Below are 25,433 nucleotides of genomic sequence, written 5' to 3'. Positions count from 1 at the left end.
TCTTCCCTTCCCTACCACTTATTGGCTATAAGCTCAATAAAGTATTTGCCTCATATATTGTACTGCATCAAATTTTCAGGAAGTGCTGAAGTACACATCTCAGAATAGTCATTAATATGATCTGTTCTAGAGGCTTGTTCAGTTTTCTAGGAGATCTTTGTAGCCTAGGAAGAAAGCAGCTAAGAAAATGTACAGTCTCTATCACAGAGGCCCACATACTGTCAATCCTTCTGCCAACCACAGTCTCCATCACCACTCCTAGTCACATACACCTCCATCCAGGCTGACATCCTATCAAGGCTCCCATATGCTCATCTGCCGTGAAAAAAGCCTCTGAGACAGTCCTGGAGCTGGGTGGAAGGTGAAGCTGTGTCTTTAGCTCCAAGGTCAGGACAAACTCTGCTTACCTTACTAATTCTCCTCAGCTTAAAAAATTCCAATATGCAAACTGTAATTAAAAGGAAGTGTTAGACCAGCCACTAACATTGCACTAACATTGCAAACACAGTGGATCTTGGTTTGCAAAACAACATTTTGATGCATAATTATGTCAGTTAAAAGCAGGGAGACAAGCATAGCACCAGCAGCTTAGCTATGATGGGCAGAGATGACAAAATCAGCTGTTGGCCTTGTTGAGGTCACAGTCAATCCATCACTGTTTTCTGAAATAGAGCTGGAGACTGCTCAGTTGGCTGTCAATGGCTAACAAGCTCTAAAGACGAGAAAGTATAGCCAAGGAGAAATGATGGACAGGTGGAAGCAGCACTAGCACTCATACCCACAAGTAGAGGATGACCTCTTCTTTTACCTTTATAATTCTTTCTGTAAGAGAAACCTCTACTGAATTCACTGGGCTATTGAGAATTTACCACTGGGCAGGGTCTATCTAAAGTTCACAGCAACTGGTGTGGGCCCACAATCATAACAAATATAATCATCAGGAACCTGGCTCACCTGGAAATGAATTTCTCAAATGCAGCCTACTCACAAGCCTTCCTATATTTGTAAGTCTACATATAAAGTTAGTAATGAAGTGGTTTATTACCTAGAAACATACAGGATAAGAAAAGACTCAGCAGAAACAAACCCTCTGCTTTTAATTATTGCTATCAAGCTAACATTTACCTCATAATCCTTAGAGAAGTCAGGTTTTGCTTGAAGAATTTGTACTTTGAAGCCAATGAAGACACCAAGTTCCTTTTCCAAAATGAAGAGACTAAATCCCTGTCCTAAATGGGGGGGGGAACCATCACTGAAATCTCAAGAACAGTACAATTTGTACTTCTGTGATAAACATGAATTATGACTCTGATATTAAGTAGTTCTGATCCATCTACTGCTCTTCCCTCAAGAACAACTTCAATTTCCATCTCCACTGAGGTTAAAAGGAAAGACTGGACTGGAAGCATGTTTCTTCTCCAATTCAGTTTTCTTTATACCAGAATAGTGGAATTAAAACCGGCTTGGACAGAGGGCAAGGAACTATGTATAGCTAGAGCAAAGTCAGCAGTATTGTAGCACAAAACCAAACACTTGAGTTTTAAAATAGAGACTGCATGCCTGGATTTTAGCAAGGAACCACTTATAGCCCTTTTCATTCCCCATCTAATGGACAGGATTGGGAAAATCACAAACCAAGGTATGCATTCCACTAAGTTGTTATCTAACAGAGAAATTAGAAAGTACTTTTGTCAGTGAAACTCTTTAAGAAGCCAAAAGCCTCCCAAGCTTCCAAATTTGAGTAAGAAGTACAGCTCTGAAAGTGACTCCTTTCTTTTAATCTATATTCCACTGGAGTCTTAAATCTGCAATGCAGTGGTGTTTTGACAAAAGGCTGCCCAGGTCCAAAACATCCACAACTTCAGTGTGGCACTTCTACGTTACACAGCACGTTTCCTTCCCAGGTAGTATTTTCTGTCTTCTCCTTTTTATTTATTAATTGCTGAAGTTCTGGCCATCACCTGCTTAGTTCCTGCAGTGTTAAATTAGGTCATTTTCTGGTTTATGCAAAGATCTTTAATGGTAGAAGTACATTGATCACTAGTCAAAGCTGCTTACTAACTGGGGCTTTTTGATTACTCCATCATTTCATTTGCACACAGGTGTTGTGATAAACACAAGTAACACTCATTCAAAGATGTAAAAAAGCTAGGAAATGTGCATACAAAGACACACACAGCCAAAACAGGACAACCAGCAAGGTCAACTCAAAGCCACTTGTCCTTTCCTAGCTACTTCCTTATATGCTGCTTCTGCCCACGTGATCACCCAGGGCTCAATTGATTAACCTGCAGCACCTGTTTCTTATAATTGGAAGCAGCTTGCCAGCTGCATTAACTTGTCCCTACCATCTTTACTCAAACTGAGAAAGTATCTGGCTGGTCCAAGTCATATTTGTATCCACACACATGCAATCAAGATTTTTTTTTTTAAAAAAAGCCCAAATGGTAACATTTTAATCTTCATTTTATTGTTTTCTTTTAATTGAGGTAAAGAGTGCACCTTTCTGAGCCTTGGTGCATCCCTAGGGCCCGGGATCTATTTCATGTGTAGTGTGCAGTTGGATGTTTTTGCCCTTTCACAGGGAGTTCACACCTACAGGAACAACAGCATTCAAAATTGAAGTACCTGCAACAGGACGGATTGTGTCATTAAGCATGAATCCATTTGTTAGTAAGCTCCTGAGTAACATGTGACACCAAGCAGCTTTCATAACTGTCTATCATGGGTAGCCAATTCTGCCCCAAATGACCACACATATTCTTTTCTAACCTCTACAGAAATACGAGTCTTCAACATCAGTCACTCAAAATCTAATCTGTTTTGCATCAGCAACATCTATAAATTACAGCAACTTCCACCATACAGGAAATCCTCGGTATTGTTCATGCTTAACCTTACACATCTATGGCATCCTGGCGTGGATTAGAAGTGCTGCGGGCAGTAGGTCAAGAGAGGTTCTCCTCCCCCTCTAATTTGCCCTTGTGAGACCACATCTGGAATACTGTGTTAGTTCTGGGCCCCTCAGCTCAAGAAGGACAGAGAGCTGTTGGAGGGAGTTCAGCATAGGGCCACAAAGATGATGGAGTGGAGCATCACCCTTATGAAGAAAAGCTGAGGGAGCTGGGGCTCTTTAGCTTGGAGGAGACTGAGGGGTGATCTCATTAACGTTTACAAATACATAAAGGGCAGGTGTCAGGAGGATGGAGCCAGGCTGTTCTCAGTGATGTCTAACAATAGGACAAGGAACAATGGTTACAAGCTGAAACATAAGAGGTTGTAAAGAAATACAAGGAAGAATTTCTTCCCTGTGAGGGTGAGGGAGCACTGGAAGGGGCTGCCCAGATGGGCAGTGGAGTCTCTTTCTCTGGAGACATTCAAAACCCACCTGGACAAGTTCCTGTGTGGCCTACTCTAGGTGGTCCTGCTCTGACAGGGAGGTTGGACTGGATGAGCTTTTGAGGTCCCTTCCAGCCTTTGAGATTCTGGGATTCTGTGATCTAGCTTCTCCACAGTCACACTAGTCCTACCACAGGCTACTCCTGAACACACATAAGCCTCAGCATCAGGCTTTGCACAGAATGATGGCAGATCATGAGCTGCTATACACGACAGCAACTGGGATAAAAGGACTGTGCAGTGCATGGTGGGGAGAACTAAATTGTACAGCAATCAACACCATTGTCACAGGGAAGATAATGGCTGGGTAGAAGGGTTGAAGGGAAATGCATGATGCAGCAGCACAGAGGAGCACAGACTCCCTCTGGGGTGGAAGAGACACAACACACTTTCAAGAATGCAGATATCAACATTTAGAAACACGGTTTACTCATTTTGTCTTGTGTCCTAAGGAAAAAGGAAAATGTAAATTTCCAAACAGAAGACTGAAGTAAGTAAATATCTTCTTGGAAATATTAATGAAACTGAATGTAGCAACTACATTCTAATTCCTTTTTTTCTTCACATCAGAAAATGCAGCATTCACAATTTTTTCCCCACTGTTTCATCTTTGACAAATCATCATTTTTCCATGAGAGAAAAAGTTTCCACAAGAAATTCACAACTAGTTGTGGTTAGCGTGCCCCAACCACAGCTGGAGAGAGCAGCAGAGGAGCGGCTAGCTTGTAGATAGCTTACAAGTGAAAACATCTTTACCTGCGGGATTTTGTCATGAGTTCAGACCTTTGAAGAATTTAATGCCTTGCTTCTGCAGCTGCAAAGCTAAAATTTCACCATGTCACCCTCTGGTGGTTACTAAAAGCAAATAAAAGCCATGAAACACCTGGACATTTTGAAGCCTTTCAGGCCACAGGGTGCACGCAGTGCTGGCTGCAAGGCCCTTCTCAGGGGAATGGTCATGTGTCCTGGCAGAGTGCACAAGCGCAGCAGTGCAAAGCCCCTTCCTCCTTGTGTAAGGAAGGTGTAAGCTGGAAAAAGGTTGGCACCCCTCCTCAAAACCCAAGGGAGGAAAACATGGGCAAGCATCAGAGCTGCCACTGGGCCAGCAAGGACCCTGCCTGCTCATCTGCCTAAGGAGCTTTCTGGATGTCATTCTATTCAATGACTCTCGATGGAAGCCTCCAGCTCCCACCACCCTGCTGATGCTGCAGAGCAACAGGTCCATGCAGAGCTGCAGGGGCAGCCCCAAGGGCTGCTGTCAGGACTTGGCACTACACTGCAGTGGCACGGGGCTGGCCATCAACCGCTGTGGGTGGCATGGATGTCGTTCTCAGTGCCAGGTTGGGGCCACAGCCTCAGACTGTGCAGCTATCCGGTGCTCACCTCTGGGCACCGCAGATATCTAAGACGTTTGGTGCATCTCAACTTTCACACTTAGATGGCAGCCTGGACTTCAGGAGGAATTCTGAGGGGAGCCATATGGACTGTTTTCAGGACAAGGAGTGTCTGCAACTGATGAGGGCCCTCCCAAGGCTTGCGTGGCACCTCAGGCTACAGGGTAACATCCCCTCAACTCCCATTGCACCTAGGGGAGCAGCGGGAAGAAGCTAACCCAGACCGAATGAATGTATTAGACGCATTTCCTTTCATCTTCTGACGAATTATTCAGCGTCTCTTCATCTCTCCCTGAGAACACAGATGCTCTGGGCCGAGACGTAGCCCGAGGGGACAGGCGGGGAGATCCGCGGCAGCCCTGAGGGCCGGGCCCCGCGCGGGGAGAGCGGCAGATGGCGGGCGCGCTGAGGGGAGCGGCCGCCCCCGCCCGCCGCCGCGGCCCCGCCTGGCCAAGGCCCGGCGCAGGTAGCGCGGCCAGGAGCAGGCTGCCGGGCCCGGCGGCAGGGAACGCTCACACGGCCGTGTGCGGGCGGGCGGTTGAGGCCGGGCGGGAGCAGCCCCGCGGGCCCGGCGGCAGGGAACGCTCGCACGGCTGTGTGCGGGCCGGGCGGTTGAGGCCGGGCGGGAGCAGCCCCACGGGGCTGGCGGCAGGGAACGCTCGCACGGCCGTGTGCGGGCCGGGCGGGAGCAGCCCCGCGGGGCTGGCGGCAGGGAACGCTCGCACGGCCGTGTGCGGGCCGGGCGGGAGCAGCCCCGCGGGGCTGGCGGCAGGGAACGCTCGCACGGCCGTGTGCGGGCCGGGCGGGCGGTTGAGGCCCCGCGCACAGGGCGATGGCGGTGGCGCGCAGAGGCGCGTCCCCGCCCGCGGCGGGCTGGCAGTAACGGCTGCGCTCGCCACTCGTGAGCCTTCGGGGATTGGGGTCAGGGAGAGCCGGTAGACGCTTAACCCAATCCCATTTGTGAATTAAACTAAAGCCTGGGCTTAGCACCCATTCTGCGGGTTTAATGAAGTTTTTAACTGATGGAGCCTGCCTTTTATTAAGGTGGATGAGCTTTCTGCGGTGCACCAGGTGGGGAATTTCAAGGCACCCTCGGTCAGAAGGCACTTGAGAAGCCTCCGGCTGAGCACAAACGGCCTCCCACCAGCTGAGCGCTGCCTGGAACCTGGCTGGAGGCACCCGAGGTAAGGACTGCAGCTTCCCTGCCCTCTTCTGAGCCTGTAGCTGCTGAGACCGACCAAGCCTCATTGTCCTTCCAGTGAAAACCAGGCTGTGCTACTGAAAATATGCAAAGTATGATTTAAAACCTGTCTGAAACTTGGGCTGTTTCAACAACCATTGTGTAAAAACATAGTATTCATTTTTAAAAGCTTGGCACTCGGTGCTTGTGAAGGCAGCGTTTCCTCTGCCAAGAATTCCTTACTCTTAGAGGACAGGGGTAACCAAGTCTAACAAAGCACACGGAGCAAAGACTTCAAGAAGATTTACCCACTTATTTGACAGGCAGAGGAATTGTCTCATTTTGCCTTCTATTTTAAAATCGAGCTGCTCCGCTCACTTCCCTGGATTGGATAGGCTGATCTCACCAGTAAGCTATTTTTCCGCTGCCCAGCCAACTTGGAGCAAGAGTATAAGACCAGGCTGGGTTCTTTTAGTGGATGAGCAGTGATTATGATCCCAGATGTTGCTTCTCTGCACCCGTACAGCCTTGTTTTTGTCAGCAGGGCAGGCACCTCTGTAACTGCAGCTGGACTGTAACACAGCAGCATTGCTTACTGCACCAGTTAGTGCATTCTGCTGGTGCAACACCTGCCTGTTTGCAACCCGTAGCCCTGTATCAGATATTGCCCCTTACTAACAGGTCACATGCTTTTGCACTGTGCTTGCACGGCCTTAGCACTGAGTCATGCCAGGCTTGCTTCAGCTGAACATTTGCTGACCTGTTTGCAAGTTTTCTTTTAACTTTGCTGAGCTGCAACAGCATTTTTTTTCTTGCTCTGTGCAAAATACGATACTTACAACCAATATAATGACATAGCACGAAGAAATACAGGCCTTGAGAGGTGGAGACACAGAATGAAGTGGGGAGGAGGTGCAGGCACAAGATGACAAAAGGTGAGGCACAAACAAATCAACAATTGTTTTCCATTAAAAAGAAATATAGAGACTTACTTACCCAACCCCACCTTTTCTATGGATGATAGAACAAAGAACAAGTTTTTAGCATACACAAGGTACATAATTTAGGGTAAACTGTGTTTCCTCTTTCTTCATAAGCAAGATTTTGGGTGGGTAACATGCTTTAAACCTACTCTGTGTTGTCACAGTAGTACTCAAACTGCACTCAGAGTTTGAGATGCAGGATGGAGGTCCCTGTGTGTGGAGGAGGTTCCAGACTATAGATGACTTTTCTTGAAGCACAGCAAAAAAAAAGAATCTAAGTAGGAAGAAGAGAATTTAACAAGATTTAAAAGTTGTCATGGTAATGTATTCTTACATGTAAATTAAGTCTGTGAATTTAGGCAATTGATACTCAGAGCTGCCAACTGTTTAAGGATGTGCATTTTTTCTTTTGTAGGAAGGATTGCAAGTATTGCATTATATATTTTTTTTAAATGTACTTGCTTTAAAAAGTATAGATTTCTGATTGGGAGAACAGGACTGTTTTGCTGAATGTAACTTAAGACATTTTTTTCTGTTTCTTTGAAAGAATCTCTGTATTTTTTCAAACTAACTCTCCCCCACTTCCAAGGATTTATATTTATTCCCCTGGCAGACTTAGCACTCTGTGATGTTAAAAGCATGGCTAAAACTCAAACCATTGTTTAGCCTTCCCAGTAGGGAGGGGGCTGGAAAGGAATCAAAGATGTTTTAAAAAACACTTCTGCTAATTGCAATAACACCTTTAAAATAAAGGTTTAAATTAATTAATTACTTGACATTGCGGTGCACTTACAGAGGAACAAGGTTTCAGATGTGGAACCTATTGCAAATGCTGACTAAAAGTAGTCCTCCTTAATAATTAAGACAGAGCTGGACTTACAGCAGAGCAGTATACATTTCTGTGAGCTGCTCTCTCAGCTGTGTCACTTCCATATGCAATGAGGTTTGCGGAGCCTTGTTTAAAGGGTGACTTTCCTGACAATGTTAAAGCCCTCACTCATCCTTGGATGGACTCAGAACAAGCGTTGTGTGACAGCTCAGCATTGCTGCTTTATGAGGATGGGAACTGCTGTTCTCATCACACAGACTGCCCTAAGGCCCAGGACCAGCATTTCAGAGGGTGCATGGGAGCATGCCCACAGCTCTGGCTGCCCTCTCACCCATCTCCGTGGATGGACATCCATCTCCCTGCGCCCTCCCTGTCACTCTGAGGAAGCCACAGGGCTTAAAGAACATTAAAGAAAGAGCATTAAAGAGCATTAAAGAAAGAGCTGAGCTCCCCTGAAAGGCATGCACGATGTGCTGAGCAGTGAGCAGCAGAAAGGCTGGCTGAGGAGGTTTCTCACCAGCCTGGTTTCATGTGACCTAGCTCAAGGGGATATCTATGACCGCTGAACTGAAGCCATCTCCAGCCATCAGAAGCTGGAACTCTACCCAGGGTCAAAATGTGAGCAAGGTCTGCTGCCACAGCATGTCTGGCTGGCTGTGGTATTTGTTTAGTATTTTTGGAAATGCAATCTGAGTGTAGCAGATCATTGAGGAGACTCTAAAGGCTCTTTTTGAAAAGTAGAAATTATTTCTAAGGGGGCTGGTAGGCATGTGGAGAGTAGGAAAAAGCAAGGAGGTGAAGGGAAATTAGAACTAACAGAGGAGCAGGAAGAAGATAAATGGGCATATGGTGAGCTCTGGAAAAATACATACCAAAAGCATGGAAGAAATAGGAACAGACCCATGTAACTCCCCAAGCAGATGCAAGGAAATCCTTCCGTAGGAAGGCGGGGGTGGAAACCCTCTCCCTGCCCCATGGGGAAGCTGGGTCTGGCCCGTCTGCCAGCCAGGGACATGACTCTTTAAACCCAGCTAATCCTGAAGCATAGAGGTGTCTGGGGCACTACAGGGTAGACAAGGTATTAGGCTTCAAGCAAAACTGCTCCTGTTGCATGTACATACTAGAGAGAGCATACATGCTACAAAGTCATGGCCCAGTAAGAAGCTGAGGGATAGACACAAAATTTGAGAGGAGAAACCTGTTCTTGTAGATACCAGAGGCCTGTCACTATTCTCTCCTGTGTTGCTGTGAATTTTAGCTGCCTGGTATACAAAGGCTAATGCTTAATGGAAAACGTGCAGAGTGAACAGCTCCCAGGCTAGTGGAGCAACACGTTCAAGAGTTTAATTCTGTGGTGTGCTCACATGTACTTCCTTTTGGTTATTTTAAATTCTGTTAGCTGGTAACTGCACTGGGCTCCCTCATGTTAGAACAAAGGGGGGCTCTGTGAGAAACTAACTTCCTGTGTACTTCTTCCACGTCGTATCTGAGTTTTTTGTTCCCAGTTGTATGCCTCCAGTCATTATTTCTTGAAGCTGAAATACTTTGGAGTATTTAACCTCTTCTAGCTATTCCATATTGCTGGTTATTTAGGGTATAAAGCAGAAGAAAGGAAGATAAAGACACTGATTTTTATATCTGCCTCTGCCTTGCTGTCTCCTGAAATCCATGTCACGTGCAAAAAAGCACCATCATGGATGCATCCTGTGATACGAAGATGGTTCCTGTTTTCTTCCTCTATTTGTTTCCTAATGACTTCGGTTACATTTGTCTTCCTGCCTTCTACAGAAATGGAACAGTCAAGACATTTTTTTTATTCTTCCTGGTGGCAAGTTAATTTGTCATCCAACTTGACATAGGCATAGAGTTATTCTTCCCCATGTGCATTGCTTTACATTTATCAGTGATGAGTTTCATCAGCCCTTTCATCATGCCATTACTCATTAGAGCCTCTGCAGCTCTTTGCATTCAGCTTTGATTACCATGAACAATCCAACACTCACAGACTACCCAGCACCTGCAGTCCATCACCCTTCCCACCCACCACACTGCTCTTGCCAGTCATGGACCCCCACAGCACTCAGCCCATGGCCCTCTAGGAGTCCACAGCGTCCTCCTTTCCTGCTCAGGTCTTCTTTAAGACTTTGGATTGGAGGTTATCAGTCCAATAAAGAACTTTTGTCTGTATCTTGGGGTCTCTAGGAGGCTTTAGTGAAAACTGACTTTCTTTTTTAAAATTTTACAAGTACACCTTATTTATCTGCACTGGGAGAGTGACACAGCACTGGTGGGGACTGCTTGGGCTGTGAAACCTCCATCCTCAGAACTTTTCAAGACTTAATAGGCAAAGCCGGAGCTGCCCTGAACTAGTTTGGTCACCCATCTCACTTCAAGCCTAAGTCCCTTTCACTCAATACCGGAATGGTTTTATAACTCTTGTCATGCCTGTCTGCTTGCTTATAAACTCCTTTGGAGTTTTAAGAGCAATTTTTATGGTTTCTTTTAATATTACAGCAGCTGGCTCCATCCCCCAGTATTTGGCCAAGTACCTCAGCAGCTGCAATTTCTTTTGGAATGAAGTTGAACTCACTAGCTTGTGGTTAGCAGGGCTATTTCTGAAACTCTTCTGAGAGCTTGTGGTCACGGTCTTTCCTCCAGTGCCAACTGTTAGTGACAAGTTATAAACCACAGGCATGTGCTGACTTGCTCTAGCGCTCTTGGTCCACACCAGTTGGGCCTCATAGTCATTGCTAATCAGCTCTTTTCATACCTACACAGTTCATGCTTTGACACTGGCTTCTCCTTGACACTTCTTCCTCCACCAAGTTTCCCAAAAGTCTATTTTTACCCAATATGCTCTCTGTCTTAAATCCTTTGCACATAGAGGCAGATAGTAAGAGACTAAAGCATTGTGTGTCTGCCACAACACTGGCTGAGATGTGTCTCTAGTAAATCTTGTATTTAAGTAGAAGTTCAGCAAGGAAGCTAAAGAACTAAAGACATCCTACATTCATACATGAGCTCTTTCATTACAACATCTGTGAACGCCAGGAGGTGTGGTGACTTTTCTCATGTTTCATAACCCATTTAACCTTATGCAGGTTATATTTTAACACCTTTTCATTTGCCTTTCACAAAATCTCATATTCCTACCCCCAATCCCACATTATTACCAACAATCGGTATGTTCAGATTTCCTTTGAGCACTTTTGCAGTCTGACCAGAGAACAGTACCTGTTCTGCAGCAACACACACACAGTTCCCACCCAGTCTGACTAGGACAGCACAAACCAGTATGAATCATAGACTCATTACAGTTGGAAAAGACCTTTAAAATAGAGTCCAACCCCTAACCTCACACTGCCAAGCCCTTCACTATGGCAGCTGTGTCCCGGTGTGACGCTCCTGGGCATTTACAGAGCTCCTTGAAGAAATGAGGCATTCTGGAGCCAAGTGCACACAGCTCACACATGCATAGCAGAGATCTCAGATCTCCTCCACTGCCACCAGGCACAGCATCAGAAACACAAGACTTCAGATCTACTTCAACAACCCTTCAAGTGCTCCAGAGAGCCACAGAAATTCAGGAAGAGAATTCCTCAGGGCTATTGTCTGTTGCAGGGGAGATCAGTGGGGGGCAGAGCCACAACCTGACTCCAACAGTTACTGCTTTCTAGAGAGAAGGGAGGTAGCACGAAACCTGCTTAGAGGAATGCTTGCCACTGTTGAGCTTGACATCTTGAGGATCTTGTCTTGGCAAGCTTCACTAGAAGGTGGGCTGTGAATGTTCCTAGGCCCCCTGGTTCTCTCCTGACTCTGAAAAGAGCAAAAGACCTGTAATCTTCCCCCTGTTCCTTAGCAGTTTGATGCTTACAGTGATGGTTACTCTGAAACATAACAGCAAAAGGTAATGAGTTTCTCACCTTTCACAGCATATCAACCAACCAGTTATACTCTAGCAAGTGACTGTTCTTACTATTGGGCATCATGGCTGGTGAGTTCACTTCTGAGTACATCACGTCCTGTTTTGCACATCTAGTGCCTTGGTGCTCTGCAAGGCCAGTCAGTGCTGACCCTTACTGTGATGTGAAAACTTCATGTCCCCTTTGTATATCTGTGGAACTGGCACTGCAAAGGTGAGCCATGAAAGAACCTGACCTCAGTGCCCTCAAATAGCAGCCATTTTAACAGTCTTGTCAGTAGAGCAGGATGAATTCTTCCCCCACTGAACAGAAAGAGAATAGAATAAAAGTTTCCTCCTGGTGCTGAAGAACAAGTCTGAAATATTTACATGTCACAAGGATTTTTCTCTTGTAAAAATCTTATTTCAGTGTTGGTATTGAAATGAGGGAAGAGGCAGAGATTTCTTAAGACTGTACTACAATTTCCAACTGCATTCAACAGAAGAGAGCAAGGCAGCTTCCAAGGAAAGCACCTGGTAGCCTAGTACCAATGTCATTCTGGAGCCTGCCATCATGTTTGTAGATGTTACACTGACCTTAGCTGCACCTTGCTAAGTTCTCAGTGTTGCAATCAAGGTGCTTATAGCGCAGCAGTGTACGCAACCTTCATGGTGACTGCAGGTGATAAGTTTTGCAATGTACTGGGAGGCAGCAACCTAATCATAGACTGCATGCATGCAGCACTACTGGAATCTCATTTGGGAAGTGAGAATCAGTCACAGGCTAATTGCTAGTTCATTTGGAGCCCCTCAAAGCCCTCAGCGGCATCTTCTTAGAAGAAATAGTTGACACTTCAGGAACTGCAGTGCAACCACCTCACAGGCCCAGATGTTGATCTGACTTCTGCTGTGTTTTAACTTGGTCGTCTTCTCTCTGTTGTCTCTGATTCAATCCCCAGAGAAAGCTTGTTAACTAAGGGTATTCTGTCCCCATCCTAGGGCACAGATGGATGACAAGGTTTTTAGCATGACCGTGCTGAAACATAATTTTCTTTCACAACTCAATCTCTAGAAATTTTATTAAATCTGCAGGACATCAACAATTCCACACACTCCTGAAAGAATCTGATATTTACCAGTGTTGTGGAAACATCATCATTTAAGACAGTGACTAAGGCTGTGCAGAATAATCCCGCTCTTCCAGATATCCTTATCTTACATATGTCTAAAATCCCGTTTGAAAGGAGATGCTCTCCACCTCTCTAAGAATACAACTCCCATGGAGGAAGTTAAAACCACAGTCACAAATTCCAAGCAGAATCTCACATACGACAGTAGCTACTGAAATCTGGGTTGACAGGACTCCTTCAAGTCTTTTGGTTGTATCATTTCCAACATCTTAGTGCGTGGGGTTTTTGCTAAACCCAGGAAAGCACGTACATCCCATGATGGCATTTTGCAAGTTGAAGCTCCACTTTAAACCTGGATGTATGATGATGTGCATTAACATAGTCAGCATGCAAATTCCAATCGGATTTTTCCATCAGGAAGATTAAATTTTTCTTATTAAAAAATTTATTGCCATGTTTTAAAAATAGCTGGGGCAAAAGGGACTACAAACAACAACTGCATCACTCCTATTTAATTGACAATGGTCCATTTCTGCTGCTAAAGTATAATTTCATTACAGCATTTTAACCCAGACAAACATGACGGTGTTTTTAGTTTGGATAAGCCAGCTTTGCCTTCAAATTCCTTGTTGAATGAAGACAAAAATTGAAAATATGAGCCAAATAAAATGACACCAGATGTTATACAGCAGTTTATATAACACATTAGTAAACTACTTGTAGGCTCAGTAACCTGAATATCAACCTTTTGAACTTAAAATCATGCCTCAGAGTAAAGCTGTGACACAAAGTGATCTTACTGCAAATTTTCCTTATGTTTTGTATTTAAATTCTATTCAAGCTGGGACAATATATTAAACAGCAGACCAGAAAACAACATAGGCTCAATATTTTAAAACTTTTTGCCCCAGAAATGCTTTCAAGAGACACGTGTTTGGACTAAGAGGCCAACAACAAAACCATGAAAAACCAAAACCTGGAGTTCCACAATTTTGGCATCGTTCCTGGGGTAGTGAGGGGTGTGCATGGCTCCTGAACGATCTCATTTGACACAAAAGCAACTCCTTTCTTTCTCAGACTTTTGCAGTAATGCCCTTTACCTTGATTTCCATGCATTAAGTACTGGTAATAACAGAAAACCAAAACAACTACATGTTTATATATATACACACAGATGAGCGTGTGTGCACGCACATACATACCCGTGTATTTGTCATCAAGGTTTGCTCTCCACCAAGTAGAATACTGTAATGCAGAAGGAAACCAAATAGCAGCAACTGTCACTAGGACGTATCATAGTCACATTCACAAGTTCTTCTGCCATCAAACAGGCTAAATGCATTTGTTGTGGTCAATTACTGGCTCGAAAAAAAGGAATTGTTCCTAGGATCTGTGGACTACTTTATTTCCTTCAAATTGTAGTCAATTGCAGTCACTTTTCTCAAGTTCACATCAGAAAATCTGAAGGAGAAATCAGTGCAAGTTAAGAATCTTTTGAAGATGCCTATTTTGGGTATTTAAAGGGATTATTTATCCAGTTGGGAAATAGTCATCTCCACAGTTAATCTCTGTAGTGCACCGTTGACTTTACTCTTTCTCTTCATAGAAACTCTAATTTTCATTGTCTTATTTCCCTACTTTTAGTGATGAGAATACATTTAATCCTCTGAAGAGGGTAAAAAGTCAGTGAGAAAGTTCAGGGAAAAGAGCAACACATACACACACAAATGAACAATGTATGATTCCTCACTCACTAACACTCAGCTGTTCCTCTAGGACACAACCACGGGGGGGTACTTTTACAGGTGGAATGACAATCACTTAATCCACCCCATGCTCCACATTAACACTCTTCCTCTCCACTTTAAAAGAAACCAAATGCAGTGAGACAGGACTAAATCTTCTATTGTAGTTTAAGAAACCTAAAGAATTCCCACACTAAACAGTAAATGAAATTGCTATTCCTTCCTGTACTCCAAAGAGAGGCCTCTATTCCCGATCACCTAATCTGACTCTGCAAAAGTTTACTTTTTAAAAGCTTAATATTTATCCAACAATGAACCATTTCTCTAAATAACTTTGGACCACCTAAGACAAACTAAATCTCGAATCCATGGCGTGGACATAAAAGGAAATAGGCACAACTGCCTGAACAACTCTTTTTATTATTTAGTAACCTAGCTTTCCACACTTCTCTAGAAATTCTTTTGCCTCTACTCCTCTAAGCTGATGAAATGCAAATTCAACATTTAATAGCAAAAGCTGGGAGACAAGAGATGCAGTTTGGGAGACAGAAGGTGAAGAATATGAACATGTCTCCATGGTGGCTCACTTTTCTCCCACTGAGGACTGCTTTTTCCAGGGCTCCTTACACCCTCTGCATCACCAGAGAGTGCCTGTTGTCACAGACAGACCATCCCCAGCATAGCAACCCAACGCTTCACCTATAGCTGCAAATGCAGTTCAGTTTTCACAGCTGGAATAAAGATCCTTGATGGCATTAGTAAATCGATCTACCCACGGATAAGGGCTTCAAGCGTTTGTATTATTTATAACGGTTTCACTTCTATTTACAGTAAGACTATCTGCATCTACTGATGCTGCAAACGTCTTCACAAATTACAGCCCCTTAGGTAGGGCACCTTTAGGGCAGGTGAAAAAGAATACGCATGAATGGTTTCTGTTCCACATAACTAAGAGAATCTAGTAGTGTCCTTTACCCAAAGACGAATTAACATATTACACTGAGAGGGAGAAGGGCAGCAGCAAGAAAGAACTACATTGGCTTGGCTTTGAAAACACTTGGCTAGCAGGATTCAGGGCAAATTCCAATCTCATCATCTTCAAAGGCCTAATTAGCAAGGCATCTTATAAGGAAAGGCCTGATCTACTTAAGTCTTCATTACCTTTGGAACTCAGATATGCTTTTTTTGTCTACCTTGCCCTTTAAACAAGAAAGCATCTCATTAATGAGAAAAACTTTACTGCAAAAGCCAGGTGGGGCTTGCCTGGTAACAGCCCCACCCAGCTAACCAAGTATGCTTTGACTTTTGCTTATTTAAAGGAGAAATTACTGATGCCCTGAAGGGGAAAAAATGAGTAAAAACAGGAGAGTTGCTGGTGCATCTGACACCAAAATCCTCTGTATCAATTCAGGCTGGTACTTGAGCCTGAAAGCAAGGTTAAAGGCAAGAACTTGGAGTTAGAATGCTTTGTCACAGAAAAAAAAAAAAGTAACATCCTAAAACTGGTATGAGAATCCCCACTATCTTCTCATCCCCTCAGAAGTGGCTGTGCAGTGACCATCCAGCTCCCTCACAGAACCGCGCTGCTCCAGCTGTGCCCCAGGGAAGAACAAAGCTTTTGTACCTTTGTGGTCGGCATCCCGTTTGCACAGAGGTTCAGTCTGCTGACAGCACAAAAACACTTCCAGCAGGCCAGCTTGAGAAAAGCTCTCCAGTGCTACCATCTGCCTTGACAGGAGTTTCTGATAAATCAGTGCTGTACACATCAAGTCAGATCAGTCATTACGCAAATCGTGCATTTCAAGAGTCTGAAGTAAGTGACGAGAAAGGCTCCCAAACCTCCCGCAGACACAAGCTTCACACTCGTCCTGTTAATCTGAGAACGCTGATGTCCACTCAAAGCACCCCCACACAAAGCTTGTATTACAAGTCTACCAACAAAACAACCAAGAGGAAATATGTTTACCAGATGTTCTTTTTCTGAACCGCATTTGCTTACATCAAGCTGTATTTGCCTCCCACAGTGCTGCCCACTAACAACATCCCGCTCCATATTCCCAACTCCAGTAACGTCCCTGTACAGCACAGGAATAAAGTGACATTGCGCTGGCGCTTGTTGAAGTGGCAATCAGACACAGCCCGTTCAACTGGCTTTCCAGCTCATGAATTCCTGCACTTTGTACCTGTAGCTAGTTGTACCAATTAAGAAAAAAATCCACGGGAAGGAATCCACCCTGAAATTAAAGCATCATTCATATTAGGAGAGAAACAGAGCAATGCTCACGGTAATGTTCTCATTTTTCACTGAAAAGAAGCCATTAAGATCCCCCCATGATGTGAAAAGTAACAAGGACTGCCTCATTTCCCCATGGCTTTAGCATATCCTTGTTATTCTAATTACAGCTCTTCAGAGTTTTTACATGCCTCTTTGGGCTGAAAGACCAATAGCAACTTGTATGGAGAGCATATCAAGGGGTTGACTGCTCACCTCCAGAAAGTTTCAAGGCTTTTTTCTTTTTGTCCCCAAGACTGACCACAGCCTCAGGTCCAGGCACTGAATTTACTGTCCCAACACACCAGTGAAAACTGCAGCACTGCCTTCAGGAGGCTCCTCCATATTACGGTTTTGACTCTTTCAGTTTTCCCTTTAAACAATTTACCTGACACTGCCTTCTTTCTGCAATCACTCCGAGGAGTGGTTTATTGCATGTTAAAAGACAAGATGTGTATTGAAAGTAGCAATTTTATTTGAGTTAAAATTATTTACAAAAACCCAAAGACATACTTCATGAAACTGGTACAAACTATTTTTCCTGCCGTTGGCTTTTGCTCCAAAGATCACAGCTGAGAAATACTGTATAAAATAAAAATAGGATTGGATTCAGAAAAGTACTCTACCGTTCTAATTTCCAATTGAGAGTATTTACACAAATATTTACAATGGAAAAAAAGTTACTTTAAAACTTTAATTTGCAAGTTGGCCTCAAGTACCCTTTAATGCAGAGTTATTTGAGGGTCTAACACACACAAATGCACTGCAGTTCACAGGGTGATTTCTCCCCCCACCCTCAAAAAAGAAAAATCTGCATTTGTCAGTGCTTGACAATTAGTTACATTTAAAAAAACTGTTAAACACTGAGGTAAATCAATTCCCAAACGATTACCAGTGTAACAAAGAAAGGCAGTTGTCCCTGCTTCCCCTGTCTGTATTTATCTCTTGCCATCCCTCCATAGAAAATCACCGTCATCAATTTGAAATCCCATTTTAAGTGAAAATCTCTAAAATCAGAAAAGTAGAAGGGCAAAACATTCAGTGATTTCCACCTGACCTAGATCATTTACATAGAGCTTCTCTCAAAGCTGATTTTTTTGTTTCAACAAAGGGGAATACAACTTCAAAAACTTTTCTAAGTTACACTGGTACACTAACTTTTAGAAGGTGATGAGAGAAAACGCAAAAAGGTATGACCAACATAGGATTTTTGCCGCTAATCAGTTACTTCCTTACAGAATTCCCAACAATCTGCATTATCAAAAATAGGAAGACATAGAAGGCAGCCACTGTATGTAAAAAATTTACAGCTGGCACTGATACAAAAGCACGAGTTCTTAACTTTATACATGGAGATAACACAAGATCTAAAAAGCAGGTTAGATTTCCTGTTATTTCCCCCTCATTATACACAGAACTAATATTTTTATGGCTTCAAGTTTTACAAATTCAATGGAACAACATGATGTAACTACCCATACAGGTATTTTTTAAATGTTGATGAAGCAGATTTCCAAACAGTCTACAAATATTCAAGACCACCTTAATAAAAATAATTACCAATTCTGTCGGTCTGAATAATGAGTGCAAGAAAAGAATCGTTGCAAAAAGTCATGTATTTTCTGGGATTCTTTGTTCCACTTAAGTCTTCAAACACAATGCTTTGCTGTGAACTAGACCTCAGACTGAACAAAATCTTAGCTATATCAGCAATTTAAGGCTTTGTGTTGTATGCATTTAAACTTTGTCATACTACAGAAGAACGAAATAGAAAGATTATGTCAGCTGGAACCATTAATCCCCATTGGTGTTTTAGTCTCTTTAAAAATTCTTCCCCCTAAAACATCCAAATTCTTTGTACTGAGCATTATAAAATACATTTCGAGTGTTTCCTTGACAAATCAAAACAGCATTTCAAAGTTTTTGCTTACCAGAAGTGTAAACTACCCTGGGATCTGGATTTTCCTCTTTTTTTTTTTTTTTTACACTTTTTTTCTTTATTTTAAACAGGGCACAACTTTTTACAGTTTACCGTTTCTTTTGTGGATAACATACCCTCAAATGGCTTTGTGTGTTTATGGGTTTGCATGCTTCTTGAACTACAAAGTGTTATGGTCTATCAGTTTACAGTACATGGGCCATGACAGTTTTAGAACTGAGAAATAGTTCAACAACCTAATTTCAATCGAAACAGTATAAAAAATAAACTATCCAATCCTCACCTCTTTGGATTCCAACAAATTTTAAATATAGACAGTAGTTAAAATCACAAAAGTATTTAAAAATTTATATTTTATGATTTTGGAATAATCTAGTAATAAAAAAGCAAGAGCAAATTAAACTCGAATAGGAGCGGTGCTGCTGTCCAGAACTTCTTTATTAGAACATTTGTTTGATACCTCAGTAGCTAAGCTGCCTTTGCACCTGGCTGGCACGAAACAGTGGCTCAACAGTAAACAGCAGTTGCACTATCAGCAGCAAGTTTTTCCTCTTGAAACTTGTCACGAACAAAGCAAGAAAAAAAGATAGGGAGGGTAAACCCTGCCAAAAATATTTAAATACTGAACTGCATCATAAACAGCGTGGTTTCTTTATTTACTTTCCTCAGAACCTTTTTCCCCTCATTTTTGATAGTTGCAGATTGATGTAGTAACTGTCTTTTAGAAAATGCTGAACGCATGGTTAAGAGACCAGGTAGCCTTAAAAATCCGAACACGAATGACACAGATGAATGCTCTCGGTATATCCTTCAAGGACTTCTTTCATGACTTCTTCTTTTGTCTAAGGGTAGCTCCAGCATTAGAGTGCCTGCAGCGGAAGTTAAGGATCTAGCAGTGTTCCAAGTATTCAATCACCCTAGAGATAGATTTCTGGCCTGTTGTTCCAACAGCACACTGGAAAATGGAAGAGAAAAGAGAAGTAACAAACAAGCATTTGTAGTATCTCTTTAAAACACTGGAGAGCTGTGCTCATTTCAGGATTTTAGCACTCAGGAATGCATATCAGCAAAAGCAATTCAGGTTCAGGCAAAGGATTCAAAAAATATTTTCCTGACCAGTCACAATCAAATGGACTGAAAGTAGCTTCATTCCATTTACTACCAAAATTATGAGACAAATGAGTTTTTTGGTACTTAAAACCTCAAAATCCTCCCGTGCTCTTCTGAAGACACAAATGAAAAATGGCAAATGCTTCTAAAAATGTGTGGGCTATGAGCAGAACAGGCAATTACAAAAACATCTGCATCCATGAATTTAAAATACATATTACTACTTACAGTAAGATTCATAAAACTGAGAAATTTTTTTAGCATCTCGGTCATTATGGAGAAGTCTCCTTCAGGTAAGTACTCCCTCACAGTAGTCACATTGATCTAAGGAACAAAACAATTTCTTTTAATTGAGGAAATATTTTTGCTACACAGAACTGTATCACTCTGCATGTGAGATGCAGTAAAACAAATATATTCATGGCATTATGAAGATGGCTTTTGCTGCCATCTCTATGATACATGTTGATGCTGTTTATGTTTCTAGGAAAACAACAATTGTGAAAATCTTTCTGGTGGGAGCAGTTTTGTGTTATTTTTTTAATTAATGACTATTATCACCATCAGACCTCTTCAGGACCCACAAGATTATTAAGAACTAAAACCCCCACCAGATTACTCTCCTGATATGGAAAAGATCTCTCCCTTTTATAATTAAGGACTGAGAATTATTGAACTTCTTGCCCGTATTGCTCCAGATACTAAAACTCGAGGGACGATAATCAGTCAAAAGGTAGAGAACAGCATGTTAAAGACCATTTCCACCATCACAGTAAATTTAGGCAGGCCTGAAGGCAAGCCTGAACCTCATTTTCACTTGAATATTTGACAGGAGAGGTTATGAAGTTCTCGGTCATTAAGACTCTCATATTTTACAGTTTTAACTTCAGCTTTCTATTATACACTTCTAATCTGAGGCCATCATCTTCAACTAATACACAATGAAGTAACACACACAGACACAATTTCATGTCATATCAACAGAGGAAAAAATAAAACTGATAAAATGAATAAGTCTGATGTTAATTTGCTTATTGAAACTACTTCAGTAGCAAGCTTTTGTCAGTGTAGAACAAGTGAGCCAGTTCTCCTTTCCCTTCCTGAAGTAAGTTCATTTCTTGGCCAAGACTAACAGCGAAGGAGAGAGAGGCGGAGGAGGTTAAATATTCAATTCCAATTGGTTTTTATAAACACAGGGGTGTTCAGAAAATTTGTTTTGGATGGAATACCTCTGGCAACTTCTCACAAAACTGTATACATTAGTGTAGCTTCATCAGTGCCCTAGCACATATCGAACCCTACTTTAATAAACCCATTTCAATACTGCATATTACTACTTCACTAAAATTTGTACTGGACTTAAGAGCAAGTTATTGACTGAATTCCCTTACTGGACTCTCTTGGCAGAGACAGCCTAGAAGCAATGCTGTGTATGAGGCCACAATGCAGTCTTCCATGTGCTTCCCAGCGTGCTGAAGAGCTGTAAAGAGAGACAATTGAGTGTATTGTATTCTCTGAGCAGCTGGTATCTTTTACTGCTTCAAATACAATCGTTCATTATCACTTTTCAGAATTCTTTTTTCTCAAATAAAATGAGTTTTTGGACTGAGACTTCAAGAGGCAACAATCAGATAAACTCTGTACTGACTCAGCAGCACATTCCCTAACAAAGAAACGGTGTTCATTCGCTTGCAACTCACCACTTTGTACAGTATTTTATTAATTGCCATTTTAGTGTGCAAACTGTATGCTTAACACACCGAAAGACAAATGGTTCATATGTAATACTGTAAGATTTCTACCAAAGAAATTTGCTATAGTAAGGATAACAGATAAAGCACTTTTCCCTCATGACTCAGCATTTTTGGACAAGCCAGAAATAGCTGCAAATATTAGTTGACGGAGCCACAAAAAGGAGGAAGAATATAAAGTGAGAAAGTAATGTACTGCACCTATTATCACAAGATTAAAGCATTATTGGAAGTAACATGCTGCACCTACGATTAGGAGACTAAACAAGAACTAATGTTTCAGACTTGTTACATTTTCCAGAGACAAACTGCATAACTCAGCTTAAGAGATGCTCAAATTTCTGGAACAAACTACCAACAGCAGCACATCAAGGCATTACACTGGTACCACACCAATGGAGTGACAACTCCTCAAACACAAAGACAACGGGGAGAGAAGCAGCACATACGCAAGTAGGGAAGGGAAGAAAAAAACCTCTAAAAGTAGCATGAAACAAGAACAGGTCATGATACGCTGGCAAACAAAATTAAGGTAGATGCTTTTCTAAAGCAGTGCTTGAAAGTTAAGATAAGGGCCTAATGAACTATCCTTTCCAGAATAGTTTTTACACAATATGTCCATGTCCTGGTTTTGTCCTGGTTAATTTTCTCCCTAGTAGCCGCTACAGGGCTGTGTTTTGGATATGTGCTGAAAACAGTGTTGATAACTCAGGGACGTTTTGGTTATTGCTGAGCAGCGCTTGCACAGCATCAAGACCTTTTCTGCGTTCCACCTTGCCCTGACAGCGAGTGGGATGAGGGGGCACAAGAAGCTGGGAAGGAACATAGCCAGGACAGCCCACCCTAACTAGCCAAAGGGGTATTCCATGCCCAGTGCATAAACTGGGGAGAGCTGGCAGGGAGAGGCAGATGGTTACTTGGGCATCAGTCAGTGTGTGGTGAGCAATTGCCTTGGGCATCCCTTGGGTTTTTCCTTGGCCTTTTTTTTTTTTAACTATTTATTTTCATTACTATTGTCATTTATTTTATGACTGTTTGGTCATTAAACTGTTCTTATTTCCACCTATGAGTTTTACTTCCCCTCATCCCACCAGGAGCAGGGGACGGTGAGCAGGTGGCTGAGTGGTGCTTGGCTGCTGCGGATAAAGCACAACAGTCCTTAAAAAGGTTTGGTGGTTAGTTTTTTTTCTGAAGGAACTGACAGAAAGTACTATTAAGAACACTAAAACTAGCGTAACATCTTCCACTTCTCATGGTTCAGCTCTGAACTGCTCCTACTTACAATCTGTAACAGTTTCACCTTGGGGATAGGCTAAGGCAATCTCAGCCCAGGAGACTGCAAGTAGATAGGAAGCAGAGGACAAGGTGGGAATTGATGTAAACACAAGAGTTCTTTGCCTTTCCTGAGCTCATTACCACCAGACAACGTACCTTTATTAAGATCTAGTTCTTCATCATCTTCTTCCTTCTTATCTTTCTCTTCAGTGCTATCTGGCTTTTCTGTGGAGACCCACTGTATCTCCCCACTCGTCTCTTGCCATTCCCCACTCTTATCGTGCTGAGCAGTAGGAGCTTCTTTAATCAATTCGTCTGTCTGGCTCTCCGCCAGTTGCGCCGCTCGCTCACGCTCCAGAAACAGCTAATGGGGAAAGTTCAGGAGAATTTCTATTATAAATTAATTCCTAAACATATTGAATTAATACTTGGACGTTTACTTCCCCCTCACAGTTCACTCTTTATACAGTTAGTCTTCAATACTACTCTTAACAATAGCCATTTCTTCTTCAAAGGACAACATCTTGAAGACTAAAAGTTGCCATATTTTCCCTTCTGTTTTTGTTCTCTACCAATCCTCATTTTCTTTCCATGCTAGCAATCTCCTCCTGGCTTTTCCCTTAAAGAGTAATTTTAAATGACTTATCAAGGATGTGACTGAACCAGCCATCTCCTATTGTGCACTTATATCTTGTGAATTATTTCCCAAACCATACAACCAGCAGCTTAAAATATTGCTTTGCTGAGCTGTATACATTAAACTATTCAATATTATTATTTTTAATGTTGGTGTTTTTTGTCTGCTGCTGGACGGTTATTTCACATAGTTTAATAGAAGAACTGCTAAAAGCATCCAGAAATTATCTCAATTGAAATAAAAAGGCTGTAATTTCATTCACCAAACCTATTGGTGGATCTAATACTTTTGTAAGAAGTTAGTCAATATGGCACTTGAGAATGTTGTTTCACATCCATAATCATTACACCCACCATTTATTGCTCTTATAAAGCATGATACTTTTTAAAACTGTAAAGCAGCAAGATAAGGTAGACAAGTAAAGCAAAAAACAGAACTTAAAAAAATAATCAATGGAAATATGTAAGACAAAGGTATCTCTCATTTTTTACAGCTGCTTTAAAACAAAACCACAAGTAAATTATTTAGGAGCAAGAAAACCAGAAATAAACTGTATAGGAACAATAAAGCATTATGGAGCATGAGAACAGCCTTTGGATGTGTGCTATAATGGTACCACTGTCTTTTACCATGAAAGTTGTTTCTGAAACAGACAGTACTGGAAAAGTCAAAGTTGTGAGCAACACTCCTATTCCCCCACTGTGCTGTATTACTCCAAATACTAACCCGAAACAAGTTATGACAAATCTTCATTGCCGAGTTCTCCCTTCCCCCTTGACAGTATGGTAGTAAGAAACAGTAACTCTTACAGGAAAACTACATCTCTTACCTGCACTAAAGCCTGGACAGCATCAATCTGTCCAGTTATCTTTAGGCTGTCATCTCCTTCTCCCGTACAGAACGAGTCAAAAGAACATGATGTTTCCATATTGACAAGACAATGCCTATTCCGAGCACTGTACTCTACCAGATTGATCAACAGACCCAATCCCTGCAAGAATTGGAGAGTCAGAGGATTGATTACACACATTAACAAAGGATGACTTAAAAAACATCTATCCAGATAAATGTTGTCTTTAGGCCTTATCTTTATGAAGCTGTTTGGTAGAAGGACCAGGATTTAAAGAAACATACAAAACTGACACCAGATACCCTGTATACCAGAACCTGTGTGCAGGAATCTGCATTTTTCCAGTTTTGAAGACGAGACTTCATTACTACATTAGGGATTCGGGTGTCCAACCTTCAGTTTACATTCTTACAAGATCCTCAACATACACAATTTCAGTGTTGCTATTTAAAGCCACACAGACATAAACTGAGGGGAATTTTAACAGAGCCTTTATTACAGAAATATCCAACATATTTCTAAATTTGAAAGTTTGAAAATTAAGAGCATTCACAAACTTATTTCACTGAATCTTTTTGTTCATCTAGCAGTGCACTTCTTCCCACCTAACACAGGGTAAATCGCTTGAGCTCAAACCCACCAAATCCTTACAGAAACTTTAAGTACCTCACTAAGTGTATATATGGTCAATGAAAAAATTGTAGACGTTGCTCTTTAATTTGTAACCAGAGTAGTTAAATGTACAAGAAAGGCACAAATCACTTCATGTTCATGTAACAGAGTAGCTTACCAGCACCCGAATATCAAATCTCTGTTCTTGAGGTAGGAACTTTGGAACCTGAAGCACACAATTCATGGCTGTGCCGATCAGACCTTCTTGTTCACCTGTTTTTGTACTACCCCATTCTGCAAACAAAAAGAGTTTAGAAATTTGATTCTGAAAATATTCGTTGCCATAACTGTAAAAGCAGATTGATAAAAACCTTTTGGCCCTAAAGAGAAGGCCTCCCTGAGCCAAAGTATGCATCTTAACACTTC

General features: G+C 42.2%; 1 protein-coding gene across 3 annotated transcripts in view; it reads right to left on the bottom strand.

Moving 5' to 3' along the window:
* Positions 1-17,286: 17,286 nt before the first annotated feature.
* Positions 17,287-25,433, bottom strand: part of WAPL (WAPL cohesin release factor) — a 70,705-nt gene continuing 62,558 nt past the window's right edge. For all 3 annotated transcript variants that reach the window (XM_062000926.1, XM_062000924.1, XM_062000925.1), the window contains 6 exons: positions 25,186-25,301; positions 24,375-24,536; positions 23,065-23,272; positions 21,274-21,362; positions 20,111-20,206; positions 17,287-19,727 (listed from right to left, as the gene is read on the bottom strand). In XM_062000926.1, coding sequence (XP_061856910.1) covers positions 19,662-19,727; positions 20,111-20,206; positions 21,274-21,362; positions 23,065-23,272; positions 24,375-24,536; positions 25,186-25,301 — 737 coding nt within the window. In that variant the 3' untranslated portion in view covers positions 17,287-19,661. The remainder of the gene's footprint in view (positions 19,728-20,110; positions 20,207-21,273; positions 21,363-23,064; positions 23,273-24,374; positions 24,537-25,185; positions 25,302-25,433) is intronic.

This window comes from Colius striatus, chromosome 8 (genome assembly GCF_028858725.1).
Source record: "Colius striatus isolate bColStr4 chromosome 8, bColStr4.1.hap1, whole genome shotgun sequence".
Lineage (NCBI taxonomy): Eukaryota > Metazoa > Chordata > Aves > Coliiformes > Coliidae > Colius > Colius striatus.
Note: the sequence above shows the minus strand (reverse complement) of the source record. Positions and strands in the feature narration are given on the sequence as shown.